General features: G+C 38.5%; 1 protein-coding gene across 4 annotated transcripts in view; it reads left to right on the plus strand.

Annotated features, from left to right (window-relative positions):
• The window catches only part of LOC137392853 (regulator of G-protein signaling 6-like), a 21,206-nt gene continuing 6,743 nt past the window's right edge, over positions 1-14,463 (plus strand). Inside the window, exons 1-9 of one of the 4 annotated variants that reach the window (XM_068079187.1) lie at positions 1-50; positions 6,294-6,373; positions 7,654-7,758; positions 7,832-7,928; positions 8,394-8,551; positions 8,747-8,798; positions 9,834-9,889; positions 9,991-10,149; positions 13,970-14,074. In XM_068079187.1, coding sequence (XP_067935288.1) covers positions 6,365-6,373; positions 7,654-7,758; positions 7,832-7,928; positions 8,394-8,551; positions 8,747-8,798; positions 9,834-9,889; positions 9,991-10,149; positions 13,970-14,074 — 741 coding nt within the window. In that variant the 5' untranslated portion in view covers positions 1-50; positions 6,294-6,364. Of the gene's footprint in view, positions 97-6,293; positions 6,374-7,653; positions 7,929-8,097; positions 8,117-8,393; positions 8,552-8,746; positions 8,799-9,833; positions 9,890-9,990; positions 10,150-13,969; positions 14,075-14,463 lie in introns of those variants that run through there. The other 3 variants (XM_068079188.1, XM_068079189.1, XM_068079190.1) reach the window with 3 other exon arrangements.

The raw sequence follows: 14,463 nt of genomic DNA on the forward strand, positions 1-14,463 counted from the left end.
TTCAGATGGAAAGGGTCATATATAATTCGACGACGTAGATTATTGCGGAGGTCTGTTTTTTATTATAAAACTTAGAGTGCTCAAGTGATAAAACATGTAATTATTCTGGTGTGATGACGAATAGTTACACTTATCGTTTTGGTAGTCGAAAGCACATTAGAAGTGCTATTAATGTATTAAGTGTTGGATGATCTATTGTTAGACTGGTTGTGTAGACCTAACTGGGACTGCATGTCAGATGAGCTGACTGATTATAACGAAAGTTATACGCTCCCAAATAACATCATAATTGTTAACAATTCGATGATAATAATAGGATCATTCATTAACAAACTATCACACTATTGGTGGCAATTTGAGTTGAAACTTTCTCGTTTTTGCAGTGTGTTGAATATAGATAGTTAGCATATCTAACCAAACACATTTTTCAACAACTGTCTCCAGGATCCCATCTGTGAACTCTCAATACGCTAATAAATATTTTACACAACACATCAACTTTATTTTGGAAAGGGAATGTGTGTTAGGTGACTACCTGACACACTGTGTTTTGTTCCTTTTGGGTTCTTAACTCTATATAATAGCCTGTACATCTTTCCTATGAAACCTGTACAATTTCTTTTTGACATAATTTTTATTAGCAAGATTGACGTATTTTTTATAATGAAGAAATGTGGTATCATTACGTGATGCTGCAGGAGCCGCTCATAAAGTTATGATGGCATTATTACAATAGTACCATGTAATACTTTTGCCACCCATGTATTTTTTTAATAAACTGTTTATGGACGGATAAAGTTGAATTGCAACAAGTATATGAAAACATATCATACCTATTTGTGAGCATCCATGCCATACATTCTTTCAGGTCAGCCTGTTTTATGTAAACCTAGAATGTAAAAGTACAATTTTTAATGCTTTATTTTATGTTATTGTCAATATATAAGCATCATTAGCTTCTTTTCTTTGATATTTTGGTAACAAAAATTAAAATATGAAATTATGGCCTGAAAGATGCACTAGTTAGCTAGATGTTAATTTCATCTGAAAAGGAGTTAACGCTATGAGACATTGCGCAATATCTACTACGTCGATACACAATTTAGTTACGTTGCTTATTTAGCAGTACAAAACAGCACTGATTATTGCATTGTTATCATTTTACATATCTAGGACATTTTACTGCTCATCCATGTTGATTGGTTGTTGAAGCCCTGCTGTCACAGCTTTCAGTGATCATGGCATCTACATTACCCATAGATTTAGGCAAGGTCGCTTCTACCTCAAATTTGCCCAAAACTCACGAGACCATGTTTATTGACTAAAGTATTTATTGAGGCCTTTTTAAAATGCTGATATATTAGGAGGCACGAGTTTATGGTAGCAAATATTTTATGACATTGGTGATTGCTTGGTTATGCAGTGAGGTTTCTGTGTTGCACCTGCAGGTTTGTTTTTCTGGTTTGATAACTATTTGTTGTTTTAGCTTTGCTTGTAGCCAATTTTACTGCTTCAGTCTGGTTTGATAACCATTCTGCTTTTTCTGATCAGTTGACTGCCACCATATTTACTCAGTCAAACGTATTTTTATCAATTACTCTTTGCTTCGGCTCAGGAAACCTTGCAGAACAGACATTCCTTGTGCCCATCATCTGAGCTTTTCTTAATTTGTTGTACTATGCATGATGGCTGGCTCATCTATGTCAGATACTATTACCAAAGTTATGAAAGACTATCTTGCTTTTTTAATGTTTATTGATGGTTTTCTCAGATATTCATCCATGTTGTGCCCAGGCTTCTATTTGATATTTCTGTTGTCCCACTCAGTTATTGTGCCATATACAATATGCTGAGCTTTTTGAATCATAGTTAAATCTTTTGTTGCTAGGATTTAGTTGCTCCAAAGTGTTCCATAGAGCTTGCGGTATCACCATTTTAATCCTTTCTATATACAATTCTGCCAAACTTATCTATCAATGTTTATTGTGTTCAGATCTATGAGCTTAAGTCAGTGACTGAAGATGGCCATTAGCCTAAAGCAGTTTTCATATGTTGTGTGGGTCAAAGATCTGATGTTTTCACATGTTGTGTGGGTCAAAGATCTGGTGTTTCCACATGTTGTGTGGGTCAAAGATCGGATGTTTCGACATGTTGTGTGGGTCAAAGATCTGATGTTTTTTGTTAAATAGCTTGCCTCTTGCATCCTTAATCTATTTGTATTCTTTCAACTTCACATTAAATGTTTTCAGTCTTCCTTGCAGGGTATCTGGTATAAACGACTATTGCTAACTTCCTTGTCATTGGATTGATGCTCAGACTGCTTTGGCATCTATTGAAACTCGAGGCATTCATTACCTTCTAATAGTAAATCTTTATAGATGTGATATTATTGACTGATTCTTTGGAGCGTTTAATGATATTTGGTTCAAAATGAACTCAGTTTAATGCTCAGTATGGATGGGTATATATTGTATTTCACAATGCCAAATTTTTGGTATTTAAAGTTGGTAATGCTAAACTAAATGCAACAGCTAAGCATTCAAGTTCTATTGGAACAAAAAACTTAGCTTTTAGTGAGACAACTTAAAGGTTGACTTGCAACAAAATTCACATTACAGTTATTTGGTATCATAAGATTCACCATGTCTTACTCTGTTGTGTTGTAGGTGCAAAATATATGGGAATGGGATTACAAGCTCTTAAAAGCTCAAAAACGAACAATTAATCGCAGCCACACGAGACCGCCGTAGTTTAGATTCGCTTTCCAAAACTGCTCAAATAGGACGTAGTTGTTACAGGATGGTTTCTGTTTACACTTTCATGCAACCTCATTCGTCGAAATATTTTCACAAATATACTTCACGCATTCAATAAAACCATGTCTATTGTTCTTACATGTCTATTTTATCGTCATTGTAATGTTGTCACTTTTAGCACTGATATCTTATAACTTACCGTAAAAAATCGTTAAACTTTTTAACCTTAGCTCGAAGGAGTACGTATCATTGTCTGATAATCATGACGAGCCTGTTGGTTACCTGTGATAATCGAAAAGTGTTGCAAAAATTGTTTGCGAAGTATTGGGTCATGTGATCAAATTACGACTTGACGATTGAATAATGCCGAAACAAAACTGTAAAGTAGCGAGCATCTTTATTTGATACGGACGGGGTCTTCTGTAAAAACCGAAGTGTTTGTCATAGACTAGTGCTACGATAAGTTACATATCGAGCTTTTTATTGGCTTTTCAATTCACGTGAGAACATCACGTGACAAGACGATAACCAAATTGTAATAACTACGTCAGATAAATAAACAGATTCCAATCTACGGCGGCTTTTCGTTTTTGAGCTTTTAAGGGCTTGTAATCACATTTCCACGTATTTGGCACTTAAAACACAACAGAGTAAGACATGGTGAATCTTTTGATACCAAATAACTGTAATGTGAGTTTTATTACAAGTCAACCTTCAAGGTGTTTGCCATCAGCTTACTGTTCTTATCAGATTATCCCCAGACTAAAAGCGCTCAATGACACCCTGTTTCACCACCCGTCTTGTTTGTGCCAAAATTATTTGAAGGCAGCCTCTTGTCTGGTAAGTTTGTTCAATATGTTGGACAGTTGTTTGTCATCTGGTTCCCAAAGAAATACTGCTGAAATACTTAACCAACTGTCTTATTAGTTCATTTTAATCGAGAGGCTCATAAACAACTTGGTCAGATAGTTTGGGTGTTGTCTTTGTTTTTATTGCTTTGACTGTTTTTTAATCTGGTTTTACATCTGTGTTGTGTACGACCCATTCTATGCGTTCAGGCTTTGTAAGTAAAAACCTATTGTCTTTATATAGCTTGTGGTTTATGTTGAGAGTTTAACAGCAGTGCTTCTAGCGTTCATGATAGATTAAAAAGATGGTTAGTTTCATTAATAAAAACAAAGGATTTTGGAGCATCTTAAGTCGTCTAGTGTATTAAGTCGTCTAGTGTATTAAGTTGTCTAGTGTTTTAAGTCGTCTAGTGTATTAAGTCATTTAGCGAGTCAAGTTGTCTATCGTATTAAGTTGTCAAGCTTGTTATGTTGGGTAGTGATAAGGCGATACTCGTGTGAGGGATCTATTCCTTGCTCAAAAGTCCGCTTCTTTCCAATATGTAGGAATTCTTTCAGTTATTAATGTTATTTAGTAGTTGCATAGGGTTACTTTTTTAAGTTGTGAAATAAGCAACCTGGTAAAATGTCCTTAATGAGAACAAGGAATCACACTGAGTAAGTTTTTACTTTCATATAGTTTTGCATAAGAGTTAATTTGGATTTCACAGAAATTTGGTCTCATTTTATTGCCGGTTACTTGTTTTGCAGATTTTGTCTAAAATTCATCTATAAACTATTAATTCTATGGAAGTTTGTTGCTGAAGTTAACATCAGAAAATAGTGTGGTTGCGCAGTATGTAACACTTTCATTCCAACATGAAACCTCTGATATGCAACATTCTTCTTCAAACATGTGGAACCTTAGACATGTAATACTCTCCTTCAAACGCATGAAACTTCAGAAGTGTTACATTCTCCTTCAATTATAAAACCTCAGACATGTAACACTTTCCTTCCAACATATTAAACCATAGGCATGCAACACTCTCCTTTAATCATATGCAACCTAAATATGTAATACTCTCCTTCAGACGAATGAAACCTTTGACCTTTGACATGATAAAACCAAAGTGTTTTTATAGATCATCTTACTCGAAGTATCTAGCCTGCCATTTTGAATCGTATCATAATGATGCTATCAACTTGCTTTTTTACATCAAACTCGTTCTGCAGCCCATCATCAATAACGGAAAACAAAAACAATGTCAGTGCTCTCAAACTGTGAGTCTGTAATACTGTCTGGATAGAATTTGTGTGATTGTGTACCACTGGAGTACCACTGACAGTAATAGTGTATTACACTGGAGCCAATAATAATAAAATATCTTTATGCTAGTGACAGTAATTTGAGTATCGAGGATTCTGTCTTTTTATTAAAAAATGGTTTGTTTAAATATGAGAAAAACTCAAAAACATTATGATTTGTGTCTATATGTATATAGATATATTTAGTGTATTAGTTTATGTAGGAGTGAGGCGGTATACGTTTTACCTTGTGCATATTTCCATTTTTCCAATGCGATTGACCTAAACAGAAAAAAGTTGTTTAAGATATTTCCAGGAAAAAACAGTAAATACTTGCCATTAATCAGCCTCTTGGTCAAAATCTGAGATGTTTCATTTTCGAGGAATAGCTCACTACATCTATCTGTTTTATTTTACAAAACATTTACATTTCTCTGAATTATATCATAAACATATTTTTATTGTCGAATCAAGTCAAAATAAAGCTTATCTACAGTTAAGCATTTGCCTATATCTAAAATCCAGGCACTTGTGTCACTGGTGCTGTTGATGCAGTAAATCCAGGCACTTGTGTCACTGGTGCTGTTGATGCAGTAAATCCAGGCACTTGTGTCACTGGTGCTGTTGATGCAGTAAATCCAGGCACTTGTGTCACTGGTGCTGTTGATGCAGTAAATCCAGGCACTTGTGTCACTGGTGCTGTCGATGCAGTTTAGCCAGTATGCCTGTTTAAATGGGATAAAGAAAAAGACATAGAAACTGATGATGGCGTAACCTAATTCTAGAATGTCTACTTTAATTTTTGTTGATGTTTTTCCTTTCTCAATGAGTTGGTTAATAGTTTCAGGTCATTATTTAGGATTTGAATTGTAGGGGACCTATTTTGGTTTGATGAATTTATTTTGACGTGCATTGATAATTTAATTGTAGTTCAATCAGTTTGTAGCTTGACTTTATTTGAAATAAAAACAAGTGGTTTGGCAAAGTTCTCTGCTCTTCACTTTATGATATCTGTAGTATATCTGAGTTGTTCTTTATTCTATTTCTGAGCTTTTATTTACATTGCATTTACATTGGGCTTACTACTTCTACATCCCTTCGTACAACACCAGTTATACCAACACTCATACAATATCAGTTGAAGCTGGTGTTTTATGCATAGGTTTTAACATCGATAAAGCAATACAACAATTTGTGTAAGCGCCTCGGTCGAGTTGGGCTGCTCATGGCTGTTAGGTATGCTTAAACACGGTGCTACAATATTTTAATTGCCAATACGTGTACATACATGTACATACATGATACTTTGATATATACATATCAAAGTAGAATCCACCCGACTTTAAACCTATAGACTTCTTTTATGTGTAATTTTGTAAATATTATACTCAACTATTTCTAGCTTCAGCTCCTTCACTTTCTCTCTCTCTGCTCTGAAGAGTAAGCCCCATCAACAAGTGTCTGAAAGTCGGAATGAGTGGGGTAAGCTTAAGCTAACCGGATAAGTTTTGGAGTGTCGGCTATGCTATACTTCATTTAGATAAAAGTTTATGTTCTATGAATACATATAATAGCTGTTTTATCTCCTCCCTATCAGCATTCTATGACTACCTGTAATAGCTGTTTTATCTCCTTCCTATCAGCATTCTATGAATACCTGTAATAGCTGTTTTATCTGCTTCCTATCAGCATTCTATGACTACCTGTAATAGCTGTTTTATCTGCTTCCTATCAGCATTCTATGAATACCTGTAATAGCTGTTTTATCTGCTTCCTATCAGCATTCTATGACTACCTGTGATAGCTGTTTTATCTGCTTCCTATCAGCATTCTATGACTACCTGTAATAGCTGTTTTATCTGCTTCCTATCAGCATTCTATGACTACCTGCAATAGCTGTTTTATCTGCTTCCTATCAGCATTCCATGACTACCTGTAATAGCCATTTTATCTCTTTCCTATCAGCATTCTATGACTACCTGCAATAGCTGTTTTATCTGCTTCCTATCAGCATTCTATGACTACCTGTAATAGCTGTTTTATCTCCTTCTTATCAGTATTCTAGGACTACCTGTAATAGCTGTTTTATCTCCTCCTTATCAGCGTTCTATGACTATTTGTAATAGCTGTTTTATCTCCTTCATATCAGCATTTTATGACTACCTGTAATAGCTGTTTTATCTCTTTCCTATCAGCATTCTAGGACTACCTGTAATAGCTGTTTTATCTCCTCCTTATCAGCGTTCTATGACTATTTGTAATAGCTGTTTTATCTCCTCCCTATCAGCATTCTATGACTACCTGTAATAGCTGTTTTATCTCTTTCGTATTAGCATTATGAATACCTGTAATAGCTGTTTATCTCCTCCCTATCAGCGTTCTATGACTACTTGTAATAGCTGTTTTATCTCCTTCCTATCAGCATTCTATGACTACCTGTAATAGCTGTTTTATCTTTTTCGTATTAGAATTATGAATACCTGTAATAGCTGTTTTACCTCCTTCCTATCATCATTCTATGACTACCTGTAATAGTTGTTTTATCTCCTTCCTATCAGCATTCTATGACTGCCTGTAATAGCTGGTACATCCTCTTACCTAGTTACCTAGCTGTCTCAACTACCTACCTAATGCGAATGCACAGTTACTTATATCAATTACTAGCCGATGCTTGGCGTTGCTTGTGTAATAGAATAATTATTTTATCACTTTGAATAACCCACCTGGAAAGCTTTTGTGATTTAATGTTTTTATACTTGAAGGTTTCCTGTGTTGAGAAGGCGAGCGATGACGAGACGCGTGTGCTTACCGTATCACTGATTGAGTCAAATCACTCTGCTATACTCAAAGAATCATCTTACTACAGGGTGAGTGTATGTTCAGGATATACGTGAGAGCTATTTGACCTTCTTGGTGTCTATTTTTTCATATTCCTTGTAGATGGACAAGCTTGTGTGGGAGATGAGACAAGCCAAAAGTGGCCTCGAAATGAAAGTGCAAAAGGGTTTTTTTAGTTCCGTAGCAAATGCCTGTACGGGTAAGTCCTCTATACCTTTACCCTGTAGAGTCATGTTCTGAAGCTCAGGAGTGTTAAATCTCTTTATTATGCTCTTGGGTGCCGCTGTTGTTCCATGGTGTATCCACTCTAACACGCTTGTTCGTCTGTAAATACTAACGCTATATGTCAGCTCCTTTTCCCACTGCAGGCCATCCCTACAGATCTCGGTAAGCACATGATTTCCGCTTCAATTTCATTAATCCCTTCACTGTGTGTGAGTCTCTTCTCTATTTGAGATATTATTGTTGCGCAGATGACGAGTTTGCTTTATCGCATCTAGAAGTATACTTTCTTCCTGTCTTGATTGCTTCTAGATATCGCGCACTGATTTAACCTGCTGTGTAATTGTCACGCTTTTTCTAATAGTTTGGTACATTTGTTTGGTGTGTTGTGTATTATCACTTTAGCGGGAGATGAGAAACATTGTCTATGCTCTGTATTCAGGCAAGGAGCTCGTTCAGTGGCTGCGTTTGAAATTACTAACTCCGACAGAGGCGGAGGCCCTACATATCGCCAATGCCCTCTATCGTCTCGGATACATTGTGCCAGTTAATGAACGGCTGTCATTTGTGAAGTTTGACAACTCCTGCTACCGAATTCAGGTAACACATTCATTTTCCACCGCAACACTAATATAGCTTGCTATTAAAACATTCCCTGATGTTGGTGTTGAAACCCTTCTTGATGTTGGTATTAAAACTCTCTGATGTTGGTGGTAAAACATTCCCTGAAGTTGGTGTTAAAACACTCTGATGTTGGTGTTGCAGATGCTGTTATCATGCGATATTTTTTTACAGAGGCCAGCACTTTGGCCTAGTAGGAAGTGGGAGGTGGCACCCCAGGAGTACGGTGAGTGTAATTAGACAGTTATCACTTTAGAAAAGTAACTATATAAAACTTATTTCATATCTTAGCCTTTTTTCTTCTCATCTAAGCCTTGTTCCTCGTCGTGTTTCTTCTCGTCTTTGCCTTGTTTCTTGTCATTGCCTTGTTTCTCGTTTTTGCCTTGTTTCTCGTCATTGCCTTGTTTCTCGTCTCACCCTTGTTTCTCATCGTAACCTCGCTTATCATCTTAGCCTTGTTTCTCGTCTTAGCCGTGTTTCTCATCGTAACCTTGTTTCTTATCTTATCCTTGTGGAGTGTAGAAATAAGATAACCCAAAATGTTAGTTCAAGTATTCAGATGATTCCTACCAGTTTTCAGGCCTTCTTTGTTATACACTAACTATTAATATTTCCTATAATTTATCTTCATAGATTTATCTTCATAGACATCTACCGGCTGTATTTGTTGATAATATCCATAATTTTAAGACTAGTATTATTCCAAAGTTAATGCATTCAAGATCTTCTCATTATGTTGAAGCGTCACATTTCTATATGTCGTTCTAGAGCCAAGGCTATGACGTCGCCTTAATAAGTACTTTAGGTAGTTGCATATAGCATTAGAACAAATGTATTACATGTATATAAAATTGAGTAAACAACCATAAAATTTTAAAAAGAAAATTAAGAAGATAACAAGATGTTTACATTGTTATTTTTCTTAGAAAAACCATGTAAACAGCCATGTAGGTTCAGCGGTCTGTAGTTTTAGAATTGAAAATGATGATTAATATACAAGGCCTAAAGGCGGTTGTACGTAGAGGCGGTCGTAAGTAGAGGCGGTTGTACGTAGAGACGGTCGTAAGTAGAGGCGGTTGTACGTAGAGACGGTCGTAAGTAGAGGCAATTGTAGGTAGAAGTTTAGCTGTATTTACTTTGTTGTTTGCTGTTAGCACCACATCAGTACTGTCAGGTTTTACTAGAAATAGCTTTCTATTCTTCCATCTGATATTGGACAGGCTTGTGAGTTATCAGCTCAATTTCTTTTCTCATCCTATAGCTGTATACCTGCTCAAGAAGCAAGCAAAAGGCAAGGCATTGAACAACAGTGAACAGGTGAGCTAGCTCATACATCCTTACACGAGTGCTTTCGCGTATGTGAGTAGCCGAACAACTGAATGGATAATTATGTTCATCATACATGTTGTGCTCTGCAGACGACTCTCAATGAGATATTTGAAACGCACAAGGTCTCATGGAGCAAGCTAAAGGAAATTGCAAAAGATGCGGTAACTCGCTACAACAGAGGCAATAAATCTGATAAAGACATCGAAGATAGTCAAGATAGGAGTTTTTGGAGAGTTCATCGTCCTGTGGTGAGCATCTGTCAATAATGCGCAACCGATTGCTAACAACCGATTGCTAACAACCGATTGCTAACAACCGATTGCTAACAACCGATTGCTAACAACCGATTGCTAACAACCGATTGCTAACAACCGATTGCTAACAACCGATTGCTAACAACCGATTGCTAACAACCGATTGCTAACAACCGATTGCTAACAACCGATTGCTAACAACCGATTGCTAACAACCGATTGCTAACAACCGATTGCCAACAACTGAGTGCTAACACTCAGACTAAGTGCTAACACTCAGACTAAGTGCTAACACTCAGACTAAGTGCTAACACTCAGACTAAGTGCTAACACTCAGACTAAGTGCTAACACTCAGACTAAGTGCTAACACTCAGACTAAGTGCTAACACTCAGACTAAGTGCTAACACTCAGACTAAGTGCTAACACTCAGACTAAGTGCTAACACTCAGACTAAGTGCTAACACTCAGACTAAATGCTAACACTCAGACTAAGTGCTAACACTCAGACTAAGTGCTAACACTCAGACTAAGTGCTAACACTCAGACTAAGTGCTAACACTCAGACTAAGTGTTAACACTCAGACTAAGTGCTAACACTCAGACTAAGTGCTAACACTCAGACTAAGTGCTAACACTCAGACTAAGTGCTAACACTCAGACTAAGTGCTAACACTCAGACTAAGTGCTAACACTCAGACTAAGTGCTAACACTCAGACTAAGTGCTAACACTCAGACTAAGTGCTAACACTCAGACTAAGTGCTAACATTCAGACTAAGTGTTAACACTCAGACTAAGTGCTAACACTCAGACTAAGTGCTAACACTCAGACTAAGTGCTAACACTCAGACTAAGTGCTAACACTCAGACTAAGTGCTAACACTCAGACTAAGTGCTAACACTCAGACTAAGTGCTAACACTCAGACTAAGTGCTAACACTCAGACTAAGTGCTAACACTCAGACTAAGTGCTAACACTCAGACTAAGTGCTAACACTCAGACTAAATGCTAACACTCAGACTAAGTGCTAACACTCAGACTAAGTGCTAACACTCAGACTAAGTGCTAACACTCAGACTAAGTGCTAACACTCAGACTAAGTGCTAACACTCAGACTAAGTGCTAACACTCAGACTAAGAGAGCAATTGAGAATGTGTTCAAAAGATAGAGAATGTAAACATATTTGTTGAGTAGTGATATGGTAACAATAGGTTATTAGATAGAGGTGTAGGTAGATAGAGGTGTAGGTAGATAGAGGTGTAGGTAGATAGAGGTGTAGGTAGATAGAGGTGTAGGTAGATAGAGGTGTAGGTAGATAGAGGTGTAGGTAGGTAGAGGTGTAGGTAGATAGAGGTGTAGGTAGATAGAGGCGTAGGTAGGTAGAGGTGCAGGTAGATAGAGGCATAGGTAGATAGAGGCGTAGGTAGATAGAGGCGTAGGTAGATAGAGGCGTAGGTAGATAGAGGTGTAGGTAGATAGAGGTGTAGGTAGATAGAGGCGTAGGTAGATAGAGGTGTAGGTAGATAGAGGTGTAGGTAGATAGAGGTGCAGGTAGATAGAGGCGTAGGTAGATAGAGGCGTAGGTAGATAGAGGCGTAGGTAGATAGAGGCGTAGGTAGATAGAGGTGTAGGTAGATAGAGGTGTAGGTAGATAGAGGTGTAGGTAGATAGAGGCGTAGGTAGATAGAGGTGTAGGTAGATAGAGGTGTAGGTAGATAGAGGTGTAGGTAGATAGAGGTGTAGGTAGATAGAGGTGCAGGTAGATAGAGGCATAGGTAGATAGAGGCATAGGTAGATAGAGGCGTAGGTAGATAGAGGCGTAGGTAGATAGAGGTGTAGGTAGATAGAGGTGTAGGTAGATAGAGGTGTAGGTAGATAGAGGCGTAGGTAGATAGAGGTGTAGGTAGATAGAGGTGTAGGTAGATAGAGGTGTAGGTAGATAGAGGTGTAGGTAGATAGAGGTGCAGGTAGATAGAGGCATAGGTAGATAGAGGCATAGGTAGATAGAGGCGTAGGTAGATAGAGGCGTAGGTAGATAGAGGTGTAGGTAGATAGAGGTGTAGGTAGATAGAGGCGTAGGTAGATAGAGGTGTAGGTAGATAGAGGTGTAGGTAGATAGAGGTGCAGGTAGATAGAGGCATAGGTAGATAGAGGCGTAGGTAGATAGAGGCGTAGGTAGATAGAGGTGTAGGTAGATAGAGGTGTAGGTAGATAGAGGTGCAGGTAGATAGAGGCGTAGGTAGATAGAGGCGTAGGTAGATAGAGGCGTAGGTAGATAGAGGCGTAGGTAGATAGAGGCGTAGGTAGATAGAGGTGTAGGTAGATAGAGGTGTAGGTAGATAGAGGCGTAGGTAGATAGAGGTGTAGGTAGATAGAGGTGTAGGTAGATAGAGGTGCAGGTAGATAGAGGCATAGGTAGATAGAGGCGTAGGTAGATAGAGGCGTAGGTAGATAGAGGCGTAGGTAGATAGAGGTGTAGGTAGATAGAGGTGTAGGTAGATAGAGGTGTAGGTAGATAGAGGTGTAGGTAGATAGAGGCGTAGGTAGATAGAGGTGTAGGTAGATAGAGGTGCAGGTAGATAGAGGCGTAGGTAGATAGAGGCGTAGGTAGATAGAGGCGTAGGTAGATAGAGGCGTAGGTAGATAGAGGCGTAGGTAGATAGAGGCGTAGGTAGATAGAGGCGTAGGTAGATAGAGGTGTAGGTAGATAGAGGCGTAGGTAGATAGAGGCGTAGGTAGATAGAGGCGTAGGTAGATAGAGGTGCAGGTAGATAGAGGCATAGGTAGATAGAGGCGTAGGTAGATAGAGGCGTAGGTAGATAGAGGCGTAGGTAGATAGAGGCGTAGGTAGATAGAGGCGTAGGTAGATAGAGGTGTAGGTAGATAGAGGCGTAGGTAGATAGAGGCGTAGGTAGATAGAGGTGTAGGTAGATAGAGGTGCAGGTAGATAGAGGCATAGGTAGATAGAGGCGTAGGTAGATAGAGGCGTAGGTAGATAGAGGCGTAGGTAGATAGAGGCGTAGGTAGATAGAGGCGTAGGTAGATAGAGGCGTAGGTAGATAGAGGCGTAGGTAGATAGAGGCGTAGGTAGATAGAGGCGTAGGTAGATAGAGGCGTAGGTAGATAGAGGCGTAGGTAGATAGAGGCGTAGGTAGATAGAGGCGTAGGTAGATAGAGGCGTAGGTAGATAGAGGCGTAGGTAGATAGAGGCGTAGGTAGATAGAGGCGTAGGTAGATAGAGGCGTAGGTAGATAGAGGCGTAGGTAGATAGAGGTGTAGGTAGGTAGAGGTGTAGGTAGGTAGAGGTGTAGGTAGATAGAGGTGTAGGTGAAATGAGAGTTAAGCAGATGGAGGGCTGTAGGTAGATAGATGTGTAGGTAGATAGAGGTGTAGGTAGATAGAGGTGTAGGTGGATAGATGTGTAGGTAGATAAAGGTGTAGGTAGATAAAGGTGTAGGTAGATAGAGGTGTAGGTAGATAGAGTTGTAGGTAAATGGAGGTGTAGGTGGATAGATGTCTAGGTAGATAAAGGTGTAGGTAGATAGAGGAGTAGGTAGATAGAGGTGTAGGTAGATAGAGGTGTAGTTAGATAGAGGTGCAGGTAGATAGAGGTGCAGGTAGATAGAGGTGCAGGTAGATAGAGGTGTAGGTGGATAGATGTGTAGGTGGATAGATGTGTAGGTAGATAAAGGTGTGGGTAGATAGAGGTGGATCATGTGTTGATCAGTAGAAAGAGTGAGTTGGAACCTGCGCAGTTATTAGCAACTGCTCTGTTCTTGAACTAGATAGATAAAACATGTCTATTTTCCAGTCGGCCCAGAAGACGCACCATTTCACCACTACTGGCTTCACTAGAGACTCTATCTGTATGGAGGCTACTAACCAGAACAAGAAAATAGAGATACTCCGCAAGAAGGTCTGTATGATCTGTAGGTGTTTGTGTTTGTAGTTGGGCATCATTATTTGACACTTGTTTTCTAGTGGCCTAGAATCATAGCAGCCTTTCTTGTCTAAGCAGTTGCATTTGATTCCGCTTCATCTGCTTGTTTTTAACCTCTCTGTCTCATTTCTTTAAGTGACTTCGGTTTATGGGTAAATTCCCAATTCTTATATTAATTTTATACCCAATTCTTCGCATGTTCTTATCAATATTCACCTAAAGGCAAGTTATACAGTATTAAAAGATATTCATTTAGGTCTCAGTTAATAATTATAAAATCAATGGCTGCGTGTTAGTAAGCACTGATCAAGAGCATGCAAAAGCTTGATGCGAGTGTCTAGCGTCAACTCTAAACATAGTCGAGC

This window comes from Watersipora subatra, chromosome 4 (assembly GCF_963576615.1).
Source record: "Watersipora subatra chromosome 4, tzWatSuba1.1, whole genome shotgun sequence".
NCBI lineage: Eukaryota > Metazoa > Bryozoa > Gymnolaemata > Cheilostomatida > Watersiporidae > Watersipora > Watersipora subatra.